Genomic DNA, 16,999 nt, shown 5'->3' on the forward strand with positions numbered 1-16,999 from the left:
AACTGTATCTGCGACAATGTAAAATGCCATCGTTTCTACTGTCCACCGGCTAGTAGTATGACTAGATATTGGCGGAGTCTCCAGGATCTCTCCGTACTTAGCGCCATACAGCATACAGCGATGTCATGGCGATCAGGCTTATCGCCAGCGTATCACATGACCCGTAATCAATAATAACAGTACCATACGCCCGACCCTAATCAATAAGTATAGGGCACAAACCTACGCTAAGCCCTTTCGGGACCCCGAATAGAAGGAATGACTGTCCATGCAGTCGTATCTAGAGTAAAAGACATATAAAAATGTATTCATTCGTAACAAACAAGAAATATAAGCACCTAGAATACCACTCTCAATAATCCCCATAATCATTTCCCGTCCACTCATCAAAAAGAGAGACTTAGTAAGCTCAGGCATCAATACCTGTCACGTTACGCGACTGAAACTCGCCATCTCGCTTACCGGGCGGTGTAACGCGGTTTTTGCCCACAGATCCCTTTCCGCCGCCCCCTCTCAAAGCAGCCTTTCTGACAACTCCTCCCCCATTTCGATCCGACAAGTTATACAACACCACCAGCAGCCATGGGTAAGGTTCACGGATCTCTCGCCCGTGCGGGTAAGGTCAAGTCTGCGACTCCTAAGGTGGGTTACTCCTTTTCTCTTTGATGTTATGAGCGGTTATCTGCGAGCGAGATGAGTTGGACTGGATGTTGCCACCGACAGGGGCAAGGAGAGGGATGGTATTTCTCCTTTCTGCGACAAATGGAGGGATATGGGGGGTTTTGCTCGCGATATACCGATGCCGCTTGATGGGCTATTAATGCTGATCGATTTTCGATAAATTATAGGTCGAGCCGCAAGAGAAGAAGAAGCAGCCTAAGGGCCGCGCCATGAAGCGTCTCAAGTACACCCGCCGTTTCGTCAACGTTACCATGACCGGTGGCAAGCGGAAGGTACGTTGAATTCGATAAGGGACAGTGATTCCGGATGTTCGTGGATGGGAAGAAGCCTCGGGATACTCTGGAATCGTTCGCATGTCGCAGCGGGCGCCCGGCCGGCTCTGTGGCTCGAGCATCTTAAGCTGTATCTTTCGGCTTCAGCCCATCCCATCGAACAGTTCCGGAGTTTGATACGGAAAGGAACATGAAGCTGACGGCATTGATAACAGATGAACCCCAACCCTGGCGCAGCATAAACTAGTCGAACCTCTTCTTCCGATACGGTGAAAATCTAAGATGATGACTTCGAGCGGGATTTATCCGACCGACGACAAGACAACCTACAAAAGCAGCATCATCTGAGGATTCGGGGGTTTATGTTGGTGGGGAAAAAATTGAATTTGTCAATCTACTACTCGCCGGGCCAACGCTTTTATTATTCGGGAATACCATGGGATATCCTACTTTGTTTTATAAGGGGCTTGGTTTCTGGTTTGAGAGTTAATGAAATGGGTTCATGATTTCCGTGGGCTTTTCTTGAAACAATCAGCAATGAGGGAAATTCCAGTGTTTCGTTTCCTTTCACCTCTGCTCAACATCAAATAGTGGATGTTGGTTGGTATGCCTTGCGGTGTGCCATTCTCTGAAATGGAATCAAATAGCGAATGCATCTATTTGATTCGCGGCATTGTCTTGGTATATCCATGATACGCCAGTAGTTTGCCTTTACGGTAATCCACCTACGTAGGGTAGGTCACTCAGACTTCTTAGCAAGCCGGTCGGTTCTCCAGAGGATACTATGTATAGTTCATGGACAATCAATGCAACATGTATTATACCCGAAAAGTCATGATCACACTATTCGCCATGAATAGAAACCGTAACTCTATAACCATTAATGTCCCGCTAGATAAAGATGAGACGCATCTGGTCATGGATCCATCAATGCCTTGATCTTAATGCCATACCAGCAGATCCAGCCGGGTCCCGTCTCGCTTCCTCGAAAGATCTCAATCGAAACGAAAAGGTCTCGAAATTTATGTAGCCGCTCTCAACATGTAATTCCGGAAACGCCAGGATAAAGGACATTCAACAGGCGACGCCTTGAAGTCGTGAAGAGTCTCAGTAGTAATGCGCCATCTCGAGGCCAGCACGCTTGAAACCGCACTTGACGTAGAAACCCTCATTGGCCTCTGAGCAGTCAAGAATACTCTGCAAAACATTAGCTAAAGTCTCTCAATAAATCAAAAGGAAGAATACCTTATAGCACCCAACCCTCGCCGCCACAAAATCCAACGCCTGAATAATCCTCAACCCCAACTTCTTCCCCTGCTGCCCCTTCTCGACCGCAATATCTTCAATATGACCAACAAGCCCCAATGAGTGAATAAACTTGCGCTCCACGATCAAGCTGCCCGTGCCCACAATCCGCTCCGCATCGTCACACACAACTAGCAGGTAGTATTCGTCGTTGCGCGAGGAGATCCAGTCGTACCGCTGGTTCCACTTGTCTTCGTCCACGTCGCCCACCGTCGTCAGCACGCGCAGGACGTCGAGGTAGCCGCGTTGGAAGTCAGAGCGGCGGAGAGGGCGGATTGTGTAGCCGGGGGGAAGGGCGGCGAGGACTTCGGGGGAGATGAGGTTGGTAGAGAAGAGGGGGGTTTCGACGCCGTTCTGCGCGGTGGGGACGGGCTTGGTGGCCACGGGGACAGAGGTGGTTGCGAGTGTAACGTTTGTCATTTTGAGATTTCGTGGTTTGAGGGATTGTATGAGGTAGAATTGGTTGAAGAGGCCACGAAGGAGAAATTGGGTGGTTCGGAGGTTTGACTTTCTTTGTCGGAGGAAGGAGGTCAGGAACAGGAACCGGACGAGAAGTTCGTTGTGGAGAAAAAGGAGAAGCTATGCAAAGAGAGAAGAACAGAGAATCAGATAAATGTCTCTGTCAGAGAAATAAATAGCAATCGACGCAGAGGTTGAAGCAATGTTGGAAAGAACGAAGGGGTGGGTGATGGAGCGACTTCCGCAGGAGGGCGAAGCACAACGGCGGTATGGAGACTCTTACTGGGACTGTCTCACCTCGGACGTAAAAAGCTAACAGACCGAGTGACGACCCGAAACCAATGAGAAAATGCAGCAAAAATAGTTCCTTCTAGCAAAATTGTTTTTTTCTCCAAGGTACAAAGTATAGGTATATAGTGATGCTATTTTTGGTTGCGCTGACAGCGAGAACCGCGGGAAGAAGTCGGTATGCAGAAAAAGTTAATAGTACAATGTGATTTCTTTCCAAGTATACAGGTAACATGCTAATTGTGACCGCATGGCTTTATCCAAACAAGAAAAGGGGTTTAGCAACATTATAGCATCGACTCATCATGCCCCATTTCGCATCTCGGGGTTCGTCATATTCCAAACTACCCGCTTATTTCTTCTCCTTGGGGGCCAACATCAGCTCGGGGCGGACGTATTTCTCAAAGTCCTCTTCTGACAGAGCCTTGAGCTCCATAGCACTCTCCTTGAGAGTGATGCCCTTCTTGTGGGCGTTCTTGGCCACCTTGGAGGCCATGTCGTAACCGATAACGGGGTTCAAGCAGGTAACAAGCATCAGACTGGGGCAAATTAGTATGGATCAACAAAGTCCAATGGAAAGAAACTTACCTCTCGTGGAGGAGAGTACTGATTCTCTCCTCGTTAGCCTGGAGACCGTGAACCAGGTTCTTCTCGAAGCTGGCCATGCCATCGGCCAAGATGCGCACGCTGTGGAGCAGGTTGCGGATGATGGAAGGCTTGAACACGTTGAGTTCGAACTGACCGTTCATACCACCAATGGTGGCGGCGACGTGGTTACCCATAACCTGGGAGCAGACCATGGTGAGGGACTCGCACTGGGTAGGGTTAACCTTGCCAGGCATGATCGACGAGCCAGGCTCGTTCTCGGGGAGAAGCAGTTCGTTCAGACCACAGCGGGGACCGGATCCGAGGTAACGGACGTCCTGAGCAATCTTGAACAGCGAACCAGCAAGAGTGTTGAGAGAACCGGAGGCCTCGACGACCGCGTCGTGGGCAGCAAGAACCTCGAACTTGTTGGGGGCGGTCTTGAACTCGGTGCCGGTGAGCTTGGAAACCTCAGCGGCGATAGCCTCGTCGAAGCCCTTGAAAGTGTTCAGACCGGTACCGACAGCAGTACCACCCTGGGCGAGGTAGCGGAGGTGGGGAATGCTGGCCTCAACGCGCTCAATATTGCGGTCGAGCTGAGCAACGTAGCCGGAGAATTCCTGACCAAGAGTCAAGGGAGTAGCGTCCTGCAAGTGGGTACGACCGATCTTGATGATGTTGTTGAACTTCTCGACCTTCTCCTGAAGGGCGTTGCGCAGGCTTCTCAAAGAGGGCAGAAGGGTGTTCTCGAGCTCGACAACGGCAGCAATGTGCATGGCAGTGGGGAAAGAGTCGTTGGAAGAGGCCGACATGTTGACGTGGTCGTTGGGGTGGACGGGCTTCTTGGTACCCATGGTGCCACCGAGGATTTCAATGGCACGGTTCGAGATGACCTCGTTAGAGTTCATGTTGGACTGGGTGCCAGAACCAGTCTGCCAGACGACAAGAGGGAAGTGGTCCAGCAACTTGCCCTCCGCAACCTCAGTGGCGGCCTGCTTGATAGCCTCACCAACCTTGGGGTCTTGAGAGCGTTGGTTAATGCTACTTTATCACTTTCATTCGGCGGGGATTGTTCTTACCAAGGCCAAACTTCATGTTAACGGTAGCAGCAGCGCACTTCAGGATACCAAAAGCCTTGATGACGGCCTCGGGCATACGGTCCTGGGGCTGGTTGATATCGAAGTTGCCCAGGGAGCTGCCTTTGTATCAGCATCCGCTATCCATCACATACTATAGCTGCAACTTGTCTGATCGAATTGGCGCTTACCGCTGGGTCTGGGCACCCCAGTACTTGTCCGCTGGGACCTGTTTAGAGACGCAATTAGAAGCTATACAAGGGCAATTGCGAAAGGTGGATACTCACCTGGATCTCACCGAAAGCATCGCTTTCTGTCCGAGTTTCAGCAGCCTATACCATGCGCAAACTGCGTTAACAATGGGCCTTCCCAATATTTCTCTTCTTGTTCCTCGCTAGACCTCCGCGCAAAATCGGTGCACATACCATTCTGCCGGTAGTAGCAAAGGTTCTCTTGGAAAGGTTGTTGAAGGACTGGAGACGAGGAAACTGCTGGGGTCGGGTAATGGAGCAGAGAGCGCGACGGCTACTGAGAGAAGCGGGGGTACGAGGAGCGAAAGCCACAGCAGCGCGGGCAACTGCGGGGGAGGAGCGCGTCACAGAAGCCACAGAGCGCACGGCGGCTCGGGACGAGAGGGCGGGGGAGACCATGATGACGACCGGCCAATTGATTTCTTCCCAGAATGGAATTGGAGAATGAATGTGAATCTGGAAGCGACAGCAACAACAATCTGAGAGAAGACTGAAGGGTGAGGTTAATTAAGGCTTGTTTCCTCCGACTGTTTCTGCCGAATACACCCGGGCCGGTATCGGCATGACGCTGTTTTCATGCGTCGACTGTGTGCAAGTGCCGGTATTACCGTACCGTATGGTAAAGAACTTCTCCGGACACCTTCTGCCTATTTGGGTGCTTCATTCTCTCTACATTCTCACGGAGCATTCTTGTTGTATCCTACAAGCTATTTGATCATGGAAGATGAACACTTAGGCAATGACTGCTGAACGCTCATTGTCCCTCACGGGCTACATCCCTCTAGAACTCAACACATCCCCGTCAGTTAAGGACAGGATATAGGCTCATGTTCCACTCGTCCGGGTTTACTGTGCTCGATTGGACTCTGAAGTTGGTTCGAATTGACAGTGTCGATAACTGAAAGGTTACTGACAAGGTAGCTTACTACGGCCATGTACTCAGTAACATGCTCCGGCTATGGTTCGATAGTATCTCGTCAGTCCAGGGCACGGCTTCGTCTGCAGGAATGATGGTCCATGTTGAAACATCCAAGACGCTGAGAGTATCATTCTAATCCATGGAATTGAGACCTCTATCTTGCAGGTGCATGATATTAGGGCACTGCCGCAACAAAGACAAAAGGATTGAAGATCCTAGGCGCATTATTGCAATACAAGCCCATTGGTATAATCTGACCTAAATGTAACATTAGCGCAGAACAGACGCTAGAATACTTTTGCTACCGCTCCATCCTTCTGTGAGGTCGATTTGATATCCGTTGATGTCATATACCCAACCCCACGTTTTTAGTTGACGGGTTTTCCAAGGAATATTCTGGCGTGCCAATTGTAAACCCACCTCAGGAGTAACATTGATATTTGAGTAACAACCAGGAACGAAAGTCTGCTTCTTTCCTGTCCTGATTCCCATTCACCTTACAATCTAGATCGACCCACAGCACAAAAGAAGCGGCGGTTTAGTCATCCATCTTTGGCCTCCATCTCCAACTCTTCAACATAAATTAACTACTCTCACCATATTGATAACTCAAAAGATCTTCTCATAAACATCATTCTTCTTTAGTGGATCCAGAAATCAAAGACAAACGCACGCACCATGACGATCCTCGACAAAATGGGCCCAGTGGCCACAGACGAGATCTTCGACCTCAACCGTGAATTCTTCAATGACACTTACCCCCAAAAAGCCAGTCTAGGCGTGGGCGTCTTCCGCACCAACGAAGGCAAGCCATGGCCTCTGCCCGTAGTGCGCGAAGCCGAACAGCGCCTCTTTGACGAGGACAGCATCTCCCGCCACGAGTACACGGCCATCGAAGGCGACATGGCCTTCGTGCGTCTCGCGCGGGACGTTCTGTTCAACTTCCATGGTAAAGAGGACTCTGACGCGCAGAAGGCGGATAAGGAGCGGATCGCTTCTGTGCAGACTGTCGCGGGGACTGGTGCTAACCATCTTGGTGCGATCTTTCTCGCACGCAACATGAAGCCGAGTAAGGTGTGGTTGTCGGATCCGTCGTGGGCAAACCATGAGACTATCTGGGAACAGGCGGGTGTGCCGCGCGCGAAGTACCCGTACTACAACCCTGCTACCCGCTTGTTTGATTTCGAGGGTATGATTGCCAAGCTGGAGAAAGAAGGGCAGGAAGGCGATGTTATCCTTCTGCATGCGTCTGCGCATAACCCCACTGGTCTGGACCCCACCAAGGAGCAGTGGAAGGCCATCGCGGACTTATGCGAGCGCAAGAAGATCTTCCCGTTCTTCGACTCGGCGTACCAGGGTTTCGCCTCGGGTTCGCTCGAGGAGGACTCCTGGGCTGTGCGGTATTTCTTCAACGAAAAGCCGCATCTGGAGATGTGTGTTGCGCAGAGTTTTTCCAAGAACTTTGGTCTCTATGGCCAGCGTGTTGGTGCTTTCCACTATGCCCTCAGCAACTCCGAGAAGCAGCTAAACCGCACTGTCGTTGACAATTTGTGCCACTTGATCCGTGGCGAGTTCTCCATGGGTCCGTCGGCGGGATGCAGTATCGTTAAGAAGGTCTTGACGGACGAGAACTTGACTGCTCAGTGGCACGAGAACATGAAACAGATGGCTTCTCGGATCCAATCAATGCGCCGTGCTCTCTATGACGAGCTCGTGCGACTTGGAACCCCGGGTAACTGGGAACACATCGTGCAGCAGGTATGCCATCTTTATCTCTCCGTATAAAGTACAACCACTAACACGATACAGATCGGAATGTTTTCCTACACCGGCCTGACCCCCGAACAAGTCCAAGCCCTGAAGGAGAAGTACCACGTTTACCTGCTCAAGTCCGGCAGAGCTTCCATCAGTGGCTGTAAGCTCACCCTATCCTGTTCTATTTGGCGCTTCATGCTAATGCTATACTTAGTGAGCACGGAAAATGTCGCCTACATCGCCAAGGCCTTTGACGATGTTGTCCGAAACGTGAACTAGATGGTTGATGATATTACATGATTGGATACTGATGCATGTTATGGCGGTTAGATGGCATATATTCTTAGATATGGCTGCCAATAGTTCAAAAGCCATGTACAAAGAAATTTAAATAGATGATCTATTTGGTTACTCCAGACCATCGACATATTTAAAAATTGTATTGAAACTTCAGAAACGTCAGCATCTGAATTAATATACTAATTTATACCACGTACTGTACACATACCATCAAACACATAAAGCAAACAGAAGAGAAAAGATATCCCTGAATGGTTGCCACTCGACAGCCATTCTATGGATTAAGTAGGAAGGTCCATGACACACTATACTACCGGATATAAAGTCATAAGACGCCAAACAACATAAGCCGTTCATAGAAAGAAAGAATGTATAAATGATAAGAAAGGAAACAAGAAAGCAATCTCAACACACTCAGTCTCAGTAGCCATTCTCCATCATTAAAACTAAAGAGGAACTTCGTTGAAGTCCCCTTCGCTTTGTTTCCCCTTGAGCTTCTTCTCTACATCGCCAACAGGCTCTTCGTTCGCGGATTTATTCTCTGGCGAAGCGTTTTCCGGTTCCTTCGCGGTCCCATTCTGCTCGGGTTGTTCTTCCTTCTTGTCTGGAGATGTGGCCTCTGAGGGCTTAGAATCGCCGTTTTGCTCGGGCTGGGTGCTAGCCTCCGGGGTTTCCTCCTTTGCTTCTTCTTTCTCTGGAGCCTCTGGAGCGTCGTCCTTTGGAGGAGGCGGGGGAGGCGATTGTTCGCTGTCTGACACCTCTTGCTCCTCTGCCTTGGGTTGACCATTCGTGGGTTGTCCCGGAAAAGGAGTCACCGGCTGTTCACTTGTAGTAGACTGGCCGCGTTCGCGCGAAGGCAACGTCTGAAGGTTGGTCTGCGTCTGGTTCTGGGATGGAGCCTGGGTCTGGGCAGTTGTTGCTATCGAGGCCGTGGAGGCGTTGTGCTGGTGCTGCGACGATCCGTGAATCGGTCCTAGCTGTCGGGCCTTGGGGTCTGCATTCAGGTAATAGCCCCGGACACTGACAATTGTACCCTCCGCCTCACAGGCATCAACCCACTCCGGCACCACCACAGGGATATTCATCTCCACGGCTTTCTGCCACAACGGGCCTCGCCCTTCCGTGCAAACAAAGTGAGTCGTGTCGATGCGAACGGTGTCGATCAGCTTGCCTCCGATGCGGTCCAGTGCGGCTGCGAGTGCCTCCTTCTGCTGCGGAGGAAGAATTCCCGGTGTGACAGTGATTCCAGATAGATCCGTCATCTTGTGCGTCCGACAGGTCAACTTCTCCGACTGATAAGTACCGGCAGTCGTGCGTAGGACAAGGTGGAAGGTGTATTCGGTATGGATAGCAAGTCCGCTGATCTTGGTACTCCGAGTCTCTGTTGGCCTTGGTATCGAGCCAGCTTTGGAGCCATTACGGTAGAGAGACAGTGACTTGAGCGACGCTGTTGCCAGATCGATAGGATCCCATTCTAGGACTAGCGATGTCTGCGTGGCATTTCGGAGGCGGAGGACGGGTGGCGATGGGGTTTTGATACCGTAGGTGTTCAGGATACGTTTCTGAAGCGACTGAAAGTCGGACGCGCTGGTAGCTTCAGCGGCATGGTTGCGCGCTACTGTGATGTCGACGATACTACCAGAGGCGATGTTGTTAGGAAGGAGGACGGAGGGGAATTCGATCTAGCCAAGGGGAGAAGCCAAGTCAATTAGCAGTTGTTCACAATTTGTTTGACACATTCACCATTTAGTTCTATGTAATATGCACTGAATTCTTGAAGAAGACGTGCAGAAACAAGACTGGAGTCGCGATCAATCGCCGCGCAAAGGGGAAACGTGAGCTTACGAGGCGGTTGTCCTGGGTCAGGAGCACGGCGACTCCAGCGTCTACCTTGCCAACCGTCAAGGAGACCAACATATTGGGTATCCGAGTCCGTGGGATCAATAGTTTGGAAAGAGATATGAAAAGAAAGAGACCGCGGGGTGTCAAAGTTGAGTTTATTGAGATAGTTTTGTTTGGCCGTCCGTTGTCCGGAGAAAGAGGGAGGTGATTATTGTTCCTGATCGGCCGTTAGCGAATAGGCGCCAAGAGAGTGCCAGGGAATGCGACGACGACGACGACCCGTCTATGTTTAGTACAGCAATGATGTTCATAACTACGATGACTATGGTTATGTACAAGTACAGTGGACGAGTCACTTCTTGGTTAAGCCAATTGAGGCATATATATCTCCAACTCCTCCAGGTCACATGCCATATAATATGGTAGATCATTATACACATACAAAATACATATTTACAGAAAAATCATAACCAGTTTCATATCATCTGGTATCCGGCACGCGTTCTCGCTTTTTGCGTTTATTAGAATCCCCGGTGGCCTGATTCTGCTGCCTTTTTGCTCGTAGCAAGGCATCGAGGGCCGAACTCATCTCTTTCTGAATTGTCGGATACTGTTCTCTAATCGTCGCCTCTCGCGCGATAATCTCGAGCGACCCCGTCAGATTCCCGCTCATCTTGGTCTTCCCTGTACCCCGAGCATTGTTCGATATCCTCCGGCCTTCCCGATCAAACCCTCGCGCTTCCAAAGCCTGCTCAAACGCAAGACGAGTTCTCCTAGCACTCCACGAACGGACCACACGGCGATACTGCTGCAGGGGGTATATTGCAACTCTCCACCATAATGTATTCTGATCTCTGGTGTCGTACATATGGGCAATCTTAGGTCGAATTGGATGAAAGGGTGCCCCTAAATACCGTTTGGCGACAGGAGGTGCAAGCGCCCTCGGGTCATACCGTATGAAGTAGAGATTTGTCGATGCAATTAGTTTCATTATGATCTTTCCTCAGTGCCCTAAAAGGGACACGAGCCACATCTCTGTCGTTGTTTTCGCGGAGCACTGCACACTCGTCGGCCGATTGAGAAGCCCCACTGCGCGGCTCAAGAAAGTTGGGGAAAGAGAAACAAGGAAAATGCGTAAGTGGAAGAGCTGCCTTGGAGATTGACAAATAGGATTCAGAATAAGAGGAATGTCGTAACAAAGTGTGCCTTTTTCTGCGATTTCCATCAAAATCCATGGGTAGTTTCTCTTTTCGCCGGCAAAACAATAGGCGGTGAAACTGAATACAGCATCATTGGCTGACGCACGTGGCAAGCCTTAGGCAGCATTCAGGCCACCCGCCACATCGGGCTCCCCACTATACATTTAAAAGAACTCGAAATTCCATCCTCCGCTCGCTCTCGACACTCTCCCCCACTTTCCTCATTCTCAACCGACAGAGGTACGCTCTTTAACACAATATTCCCCCGATACCTATACCGAGGAGGTTATTGACTTGATTTTCCACACAGCGTTAATTCGCCATGCCCAAGAACAAGGGAAAGGTGCGTTCACAAATTTTCTCCCTCCCGTGACAAAGAATATCAGCCGTCTCGTCTATCCGAATTTTTCGCCCTTCACTTTCCATGATTTCTATGCCCACCAGCGCCTGAAGAAAGCAAATCGTGTGGCAAAGGAAAGAGGCCAGAGAATGGAACGGACGGGGCTGGCATAGTGGGATTTCCTCTGTTTTGAACACATGCTAACTTTCTACACAGGGCGGTAAGAACCGCCGACGTGGTAAGAACGAGAACGACAACGAGAAGCGCGAACTCGTCTTCAAGGAGGAAGGCCAGGAGTATGCGCAGGTCGTGAAGATGCTGGGTAACGGCCGTCTGGAGGCTCTTTGCTTCGACGGTGAGAAGCGCCTGGCACATATTCGTGGCAAGCTCAGGAAGAAGGTCTGGATCAACCAGGGTGACATCATTCTTCTTTCTCTGCGTGAATACCAAGACGAAAAGGGCGATGTTATCATGAAGTACACCGCCGATGAGGCCAGAAGTCTCAAGGCCTACGGCGAGTTGCCCGAGAACGCCAAGATCAACGAGACCGACACCTACGGCCAAGAAGGACTCGAGGACAACGTCGAGTTCGACGAGGACCGTGAGAGTGACGAAGAAGACAAGGAGATCGATGTTGACGAACTCTAAACCACCTTCCTCAAACCCCCTGTTTATTCAGCCTTGCAAGAGTTACTGGGCTTGCTTCTACCTCTCCTACGACCAGCCTTTTTCGCCGTTGGTTTTCCCCTGCACCGTGGTCCAATCCAAAACGACAACCAATCCTTTTCGGAATGTTATGATTTCTCTTGTCGACATTTTACATAACCATGTCGGCCATCTTTCGAAACGGTGACAACGAGATTGGATTTGCGGCGCACCACGCTTCGATTTACGACTTCCTCTCCTTTATCGATACCAGTGCTGCTCTTTCAATATACCCCAGGGTCTGAATCATTAATAGGGGGGATCCTTACGTTCGCCCATGACGGGAAATGGATTATAGATTACGACTTTTCGGGATCATTTTCTGTCATGGATTGGCGTTCTTAGGATTTACGCAGAAGAAACGGTTGCCATGTGCATAGATAGGACGGGCTGCATCTTACATGTAGCGTGTTTTCGTGTCGGCAATTGTTTGTTCTGGCTTTCTCATTATTCTTTCTTGTTTCGTTTTTGAAAATAATGATAGATTGATGAGAAAGGTATGAAAATATAATTTCTAAACAATATCTGAACTCGTAGTATCTCACATAATAACTGTATCAGATTTAGCTATCTATCTAGCATGAACCTATAGCGCTTTGGCATAACGAGATCTTTATGGATCGTCAACGATGATTATTTCCGACAAACCATGACTTATATCCAAATCAGACCAAGATAAACACGACACGAACCAACTACGTACCCTCGAACACACTCTTCCGAAAAAACCCAACGATCTTCCTCGCAGCCTCCTTCCCAATCAACGGATCCAACTGCTCCACATCCATATTTGCAATCTCACTGATATTCCCCGTTTCCAGAATCAACCTCTCCAGCGCCTGCGGCGTCACACCAGGCACAGCACGAAGCATTTCCTGCGGCAGGAGGTTGAAGATTCGGTGTTCGATTCCTGCGGCGGCCATCATGTTTCCTCCTTCTCTTGTTGGAGCTGTATCTGGATCGATATCGACGTCGAGGCCGGTTTGGACGGCTTTGATGGGGTCTGGTTCGGGGCTGTTCTTTTTGAGTTCTGCGAAAATCTCGGCTGTTTGGTAGGGCGAGGAGGACCAGATGATTTTCAGGCGGGGGAAGGTGATTGTTAAAAGGACGAGGAGGTGTTGTGCGGATTTCGGGCTGGAGGCGTTGACTAGAGAACTGCTTGCTGAGACGGAGGTGGTCATGGCACCCGACGATGAGAAGCCGTAGTCGGTTAGGAAGGTCGTGCCCGGTGTTGCGGCGGAAGTGAATGCATCGAAGGTGAAGGATTTGTTCTCGTCGAATTCGATTAAGAGGAGGGGGTTTTTGTAGTGTTGCAGCATGGTTTCGGCTTGGTTGTAGAGACGGCCGTTGCGTAGAGAGGTGATTAGGTCGCGGACTGATTTGCGTTCGACGCAGATATCTGGGGTGAGCACGTAGTCACCGACGGTAAGTTGGCAGGGGACTATGATCATGCTGTTGCCGTGGAGCAAGGATGGTAGAGCGCTTCGGAACTCTCGAACATCCACGACAACTCGTGGTGGTGATGCTGTTGCTGCTAGTCGACCACCCCCGGCGATGCGTGTGTTCACGGTTCGAAGGAACTGCTCCTGAGGGTTTTCCATGCTCTTGTCATGGGTGAGGGTGACGGCCATGTTCTTGAAGTGGTAAGGTTAGCAAGAAGTTGCCTGGTATTATCTGGTGATATGCAAACTTACTCCCTTCTCCTTGATGAGTTTGCTGAAAGAGTCCTTCTCACGTCTCACTGCACTCAGGTATCGCTGTTCTTCGACCGATCCTCCATAATAGATGAAATACACTTTCACGTTTCGTCCAACATGGGAGCTGCGGTACACCTCGACTCGTCGAATAAAGGCAGGATCTGGTTCGTACATTATGATGTATCGTGGCCGAACTTCCTCCAAAATATGCTCGTCCATGTCACCGTCATAAGGATGCACCACGACCAAATCGTTCATATCATACAGTTCGTAGAAGTCATCCATGTCGTCTAGCACGTCAATGATAATCTCCTCCTTTTGGGTCTCCTCAACTTCCGTGGGTTGGATTTCATCCAGCAAGCTAGTTACTTGGTCTGGCAATTCAACCTCCGTTTGCACACTGCTGTTAGGTACACGACCTGCAGCCGAGGAGACAGCGCCACCACCACGCACCCTGCGTCGTTTGTTTTGGGGTGCCTTTCCTTGTTGACTTGGCTTTCCCGGTTGACTCTGGTTTTTGCCCGTCTGTGAATCGTCATTCGCAGGTTTGGAAGATAGGTTCCTGTTGACGTTCGAGAGGGAGCGCTTCCAGTCCAGGTATTCTCGTAGCCTCCGTCGCATCATGATTTCTGCAGAGCTTTGTATGTTTTCGCTTGACATATCCTCTGGATCATTATCGACCCTGGCGTGCATTGTCCCAAGATACTCTCGAATCTGCCGACAAGTTCTTTGATCGCTGCACATGATCAGCGTGGTGTTATTAGAGCCATCCATGTTTGCTGGGTTGAAATAAGCATCATGCTCAATCTCTTCCAGCACTTCCGTTAGAACCTTCCATTTGGGCTGCTCTTCTAGAACGGGTTGAAGTGTGGAAGGGAAAGGGCTCGAAAACGAATGGTTTATTTCGTGGCTTATCTTCCCTTGGTATACCCTACACTTTGCCGTCTGGAAAAGGACATGAGCAGCGTCAAGGAAAAGCCAGGGCGAAAAGTTATGCCTGCTCGAGCCGGGAGGTGGAGAATTGGCAGCGACAATAGTGTCAAGATATTTGACGAATGAAACAGCATCGTACGTAAGCAAAGCGCTGGTCAAGTTAGTAAAAAGGCTGACTATATGGGACGATATGGCTGCTGTTGATGGACGTACTGGAGGATTGCCCGCAGATCTGTCAGATCGTTAACAATCTGCCGGGTCCTGAAGCTCACACGATGCCATATGTGGTCAAGTTGGCGCCTGATAGCGATATCAAAGCTCCTATGTAACGCGCTGTCTAGTGTCCAATCTTCGACGTCGATTCCTGTATTCGCTTTCTTCAACTCGCTGATGCTGATCTCCACACACTCGAGGACAGCATTCTGGATTTCACGCATCTTATCCGTCATCGGGACTTCTAGCTCAATAACTTCGGCTTTCCTGCGTCCCTCCAACGACTCCGCAACAGTGACGTGAAAACGTGGCCATAGGGAAGCTTTGCGCAGGAAAGTATTGCGCAATGAGTTGGCCAGAGGCGCAAACCCAGTTGTAAAAGGCTCTGGCGAATCGGAAAAGGCTTTGAGAAAGCCCAATTTGTTGGCTTGCCGATAAATTCGGATAATGAAAGATTCAGTTGAAGTGGCCACGATTTTGTCGGCATGTAGAATGACCATTCCGGTGATCTTCTCGGGGTCAAGGAGTCCTGGACCGATTGCAGTTAGCGCATGCTGCTGCTTCTCAGTGTGGCGCCCACATACTCGACAAGAGATCAACGACTAGTATCCTGGATGTTACACTCAAAATACCACCCTCAGCGTAGAGTTTCTCTCTGGACTTTAGTTAGCCCCGTCGCCCTAGTCGATTTTCTTCCCTCACGATGCACGTACCGCATCGTTACAGTCGCTTTCTCCGTGTTGATAACCTTGAGTCCCCGAGCAAGTGGTGTCTTGCTAATGGCATAATGCTCTGCCAATGCTTTAAAGTGGTTAGCATCTTCACTCGAGTCCATCCATCCACTGTAGCATACCTTCTCCGATCCATTCATTCTCTCGATCATCTGCACCCACAACCAGCACCAGATTATTTCCGGCAGCGTCATAAAAATGCAGCAAGTTAGTCACCAAGCGTAGCAGCCCAAGGCCACGAGCCAGGATGACCAGCTCATCCTCTTCGCGGAGTTCGGTGAAGATGTCCTGCTGATATTGCTTCGAATCGGTTCAGTCAGTACTTGATAGGGGCTCTTATATTACAAAACAGTGCAAGGACAAGGCATACAAGTGGCAGGGACAGCTTCACCGGGACATTTGTGCGTTCAGGTGGCATGAGGAGCCTCTTGATGTGACGAACACGTTCTTGAAGCTATTCCGTGATACAGCGCCGCGCGATCACGTGCTATTATGCAATCGGCAGTTCTATATAGGGTATCCAATGATATCTCCAAAGTCTACTTGAAGATATTCGAGTAAAACATAGCTTTACCAACAGTCATTTAGGCTGTCTATAGAAGTGGAATCTCAAGAGATGCCATTATAAGCATATGATAATGTAGTAGTAATATTACTATCTACTTGACCTGTGCTACTTATCGCCTCCCTACCATCTCAGGCATTCACAATCACCAGCGTTGCCATCTCCTCTCAATATCACCGCTCGATCCCTGAGCTTCTCCGTTGTTGTTTTGCGTGGCATATCTAAGAATCACAGTAGTCAGCCGGTATGCTCTCTCGTTCTCCAACAACCCAGAATCGTCACGTACTGTCCGGATTTCGAAGAATAGTCGTTACTTCCCGTCGCCAACTGCCACTGACCCTGCCAATCCCATGCACTCTGGCTTTGAGACGTGTTGCTGCTGCTATCGCTACTGCTTCTGCGCTTGTCGGCTTGATCGTATAAATGGCTAGTAGGGTCCCAGGGGTCCGGCATATTGAAATGCAATAAACTATGGCGGTAATGTAGTAGCCGTAGAGTTTTTATTTCTGCTATGGATTCAAAGTGAGCAAGATGTACTCTGTAGATGATTTTATATACCCAGTGGGGGCAAATCCACCCCGGATGACGTTGTTAATAGTAAACCCTTATAAGGCCGGGAATCCAGACACAGCGAATAGCGCTACAATTAGGAGAGATCAATTGATTCGATCTGATTTCTCGACCGAATTTAAGCTGTGTACACGGGTAGTAATGGTGGAGTTTGTCCCCTGGGTTGGATTCCTGAGGAAGAACATATCCAGGTTCCAAGAAGGGGTGAGAGAGAGATATATATATATAAGACTGCTTGCAAGCAATACAATTATTTTGACCAGCAAATTATTCCCTATAGTCTATGACCATCAAAACGGTGGAAAAATAAGCC

At 49.7% G+C, this 16,999-nt stretch overlaps 9 protein-coding genes across 9 annotated transcripts; 3 read left to right on the forward strand and 6 right to left on the reverse strand.

Annotated features, from left to right (window-relative positions):
- Positions 1-582: 582 nt before the first annotated feature.
- On the forward strand, positions 583-1,195 carry ACHE_50837S (40S ribosomal protein eS30; the record flags this gene model as incomplete). The annotated part of the gene is made up of 3 exons (XM_043280598.1): positions 583-642; positions 849-953; positions 1,169-1,195. 3 exons carry the CDS (start codon positions 583-585, stop codon positions 1,193-1,195), a joined length of 192 nt encoding a protein of 63 aa, XP_043138161.1.
- An 865-nt stretch (positions 1,196-2,060) lies between these two features.
- Positions 2,061-2,678, reverse strand: gup1 (glucosamine 6-phosphate N-acetyltransferase; the record flags this gene model as incomplete). Its single annotated transcript, XM_043280599.1, has 2 exons — positions 2,061-2,150; positions 2,199-2,678. The coding sequence occupies 2 exons, from the start codon at positions 2,676-2,678 to the stop codon at positions 2,061-2,063; spliced, it is 570 nt and encodes a 189-aa protein (XP_043138162.1).
- A 679-nt stretch (positions 2,679-3,357) lies between these two features.
- Positions 3,358-5,316, reverse strand: FUM1 (class II fumarate hydratase; the record flags this gene model as incomplete). Its single annotated transcript, XM_043280600.1, has 6 exons — positions 3,358-3,544; positions 3,594-4,611; positions 4,670-4,785; positions 4,858-4,895; positions 4,954-4,998; positions 5,092-5,316. 6 exons carry the CDS (start codon positions 5,314-5,316, stop codon positions 3,358-3,360), a joined length of 1,629 nt encoding a protein of 542 aa, XP_043138163.1.
- A 1,198-nt stretch (positions 5,317-6,514) lies between these two features.
- ACHE_50840S (putative aspartate transaminase) lies at positions 6,515-7,870 on the forward strand (the record flags this gene model as incomplete). Its single annotated transcript, XM_043280601.1, has 3 exons — positions 6,515-7,594; positions 7,646-7,751; positions 7,806-7,870. The coding sequence occupies 3 exons, from the start codon at positions 6,515-6,517 to the stop codon at positions 7,868-7,870; spliced, it is 1,251 nt and encodes a 416-aa protein (XP_043138164.1).
- Positions 7,871-8,337: 467 nt separating this feature from the next.
- CHS5 (putative chitin biosynthesis protein (Chs5)) lies at positions 8,338-9,637 on the reverse strand (the record flags this gene model as incomplete). Its single annotated transcript, XM_043280602.1, has 2 exons — positions 8,338-9,573; positions 9,635-9,637. 2 exons carry the CDS (start codon positions 9,635-9,637, stop codon positions 8,338-8,340), a joined length of 1,239 nt encoding a protein of 412 aa, XP_043138165.1.
- Positions 9,638-10,214: 577 nt separating this feature from the next.
- On the reverse strand, positions 10,215-10,724 carry ACHE_50842A (uncharacterized protein; the record flags this gene model as incomplete). Its single annotated transcript, XM_043280603.1, has 1 exon — positions 10,215-10,724. One exon carries the CDS (start codon positions 10,722-10,724, stop codon positions 10,215-10,217), a length of 510 nt encoding a protein of 169 aa, XP_043138166.1.
- Positions 10,725-11,254: 530 nt separating this feature from the next.
- Positions 11,255-11,920, forward strand: TIF11 (translation initiation complex factor eIF1A; the record flags this gene model as incomplete). The annotated part of the gene is made up of 2 exons (XM_043280604.1): positions 11,255-11,275; positions 11,489-11,920. 2 exons carry the CDS (start codon positions 11,255-11,257, stop codon positions 11,918-11,920), a joined length of 453 nt encoding a protein of 150 aa, XP_043138167.1.
- A 752-nt stretch (positions 11,921-12,672) lies between these two features.
- Positions 12,673-15,969, reverse strand: ACHE_50844A (ssDNA endodeoxyribonuclease RAD1; the record flags this gene model as incomplete). Its single annotated transcript, XM_043280605.1, has 7 exons — positions 12,673-13,611; positions 13,672-14,758; positions 14,821-15,349; positions 15,405-15,475; positions 15,534-15,621; positions 15,674-15,851; positions 15,922-15,969. The coding sequence occupies 7 exons, from the start codon at positions 15,967-15,969 to the stop codon at positions 12,673-12,675; spliced, it is 2,940 nt and encodes a 979-aa protein (XP_043138168.1).
- Positions 15,970-16,261: 292 nt separating this feature from the next.
- On the reverse strand, positions 16,262-16,569 carry ACHE_50845A (uncharacterized protein; the record flags this gene model as incomplete). The annotated part of the gene is made up of 2 exons (XM_043280606.1): positions 16,262-16,337; positions 16,403-16,569. 2 exons carry the CDS (start codon positions 16,567-16,569, stop codon positions 16,262-16,264), a joined length of 243 nt encoding a protein of 80 aa, XP_043138169.1.
- Between the last annotated feature and the right edge of the window lie 430 nt (positions 16,570-16,999).

This window comes from Aspergillus chevalieri, chromosome 5, assembly GCF_016861735.1.
Source record: "Aspergillus chevalieri M1 DNA, chromosome 5, nearly complete sequence".
In the NCBI taxonomy this organism is placed as follows: Eukaryota; Fungi; Ascomycota; class Eurotiomycetes; order Eurotiales; family Aspergillaceae; genus Aspergillus; species Aspergillus chevalieri.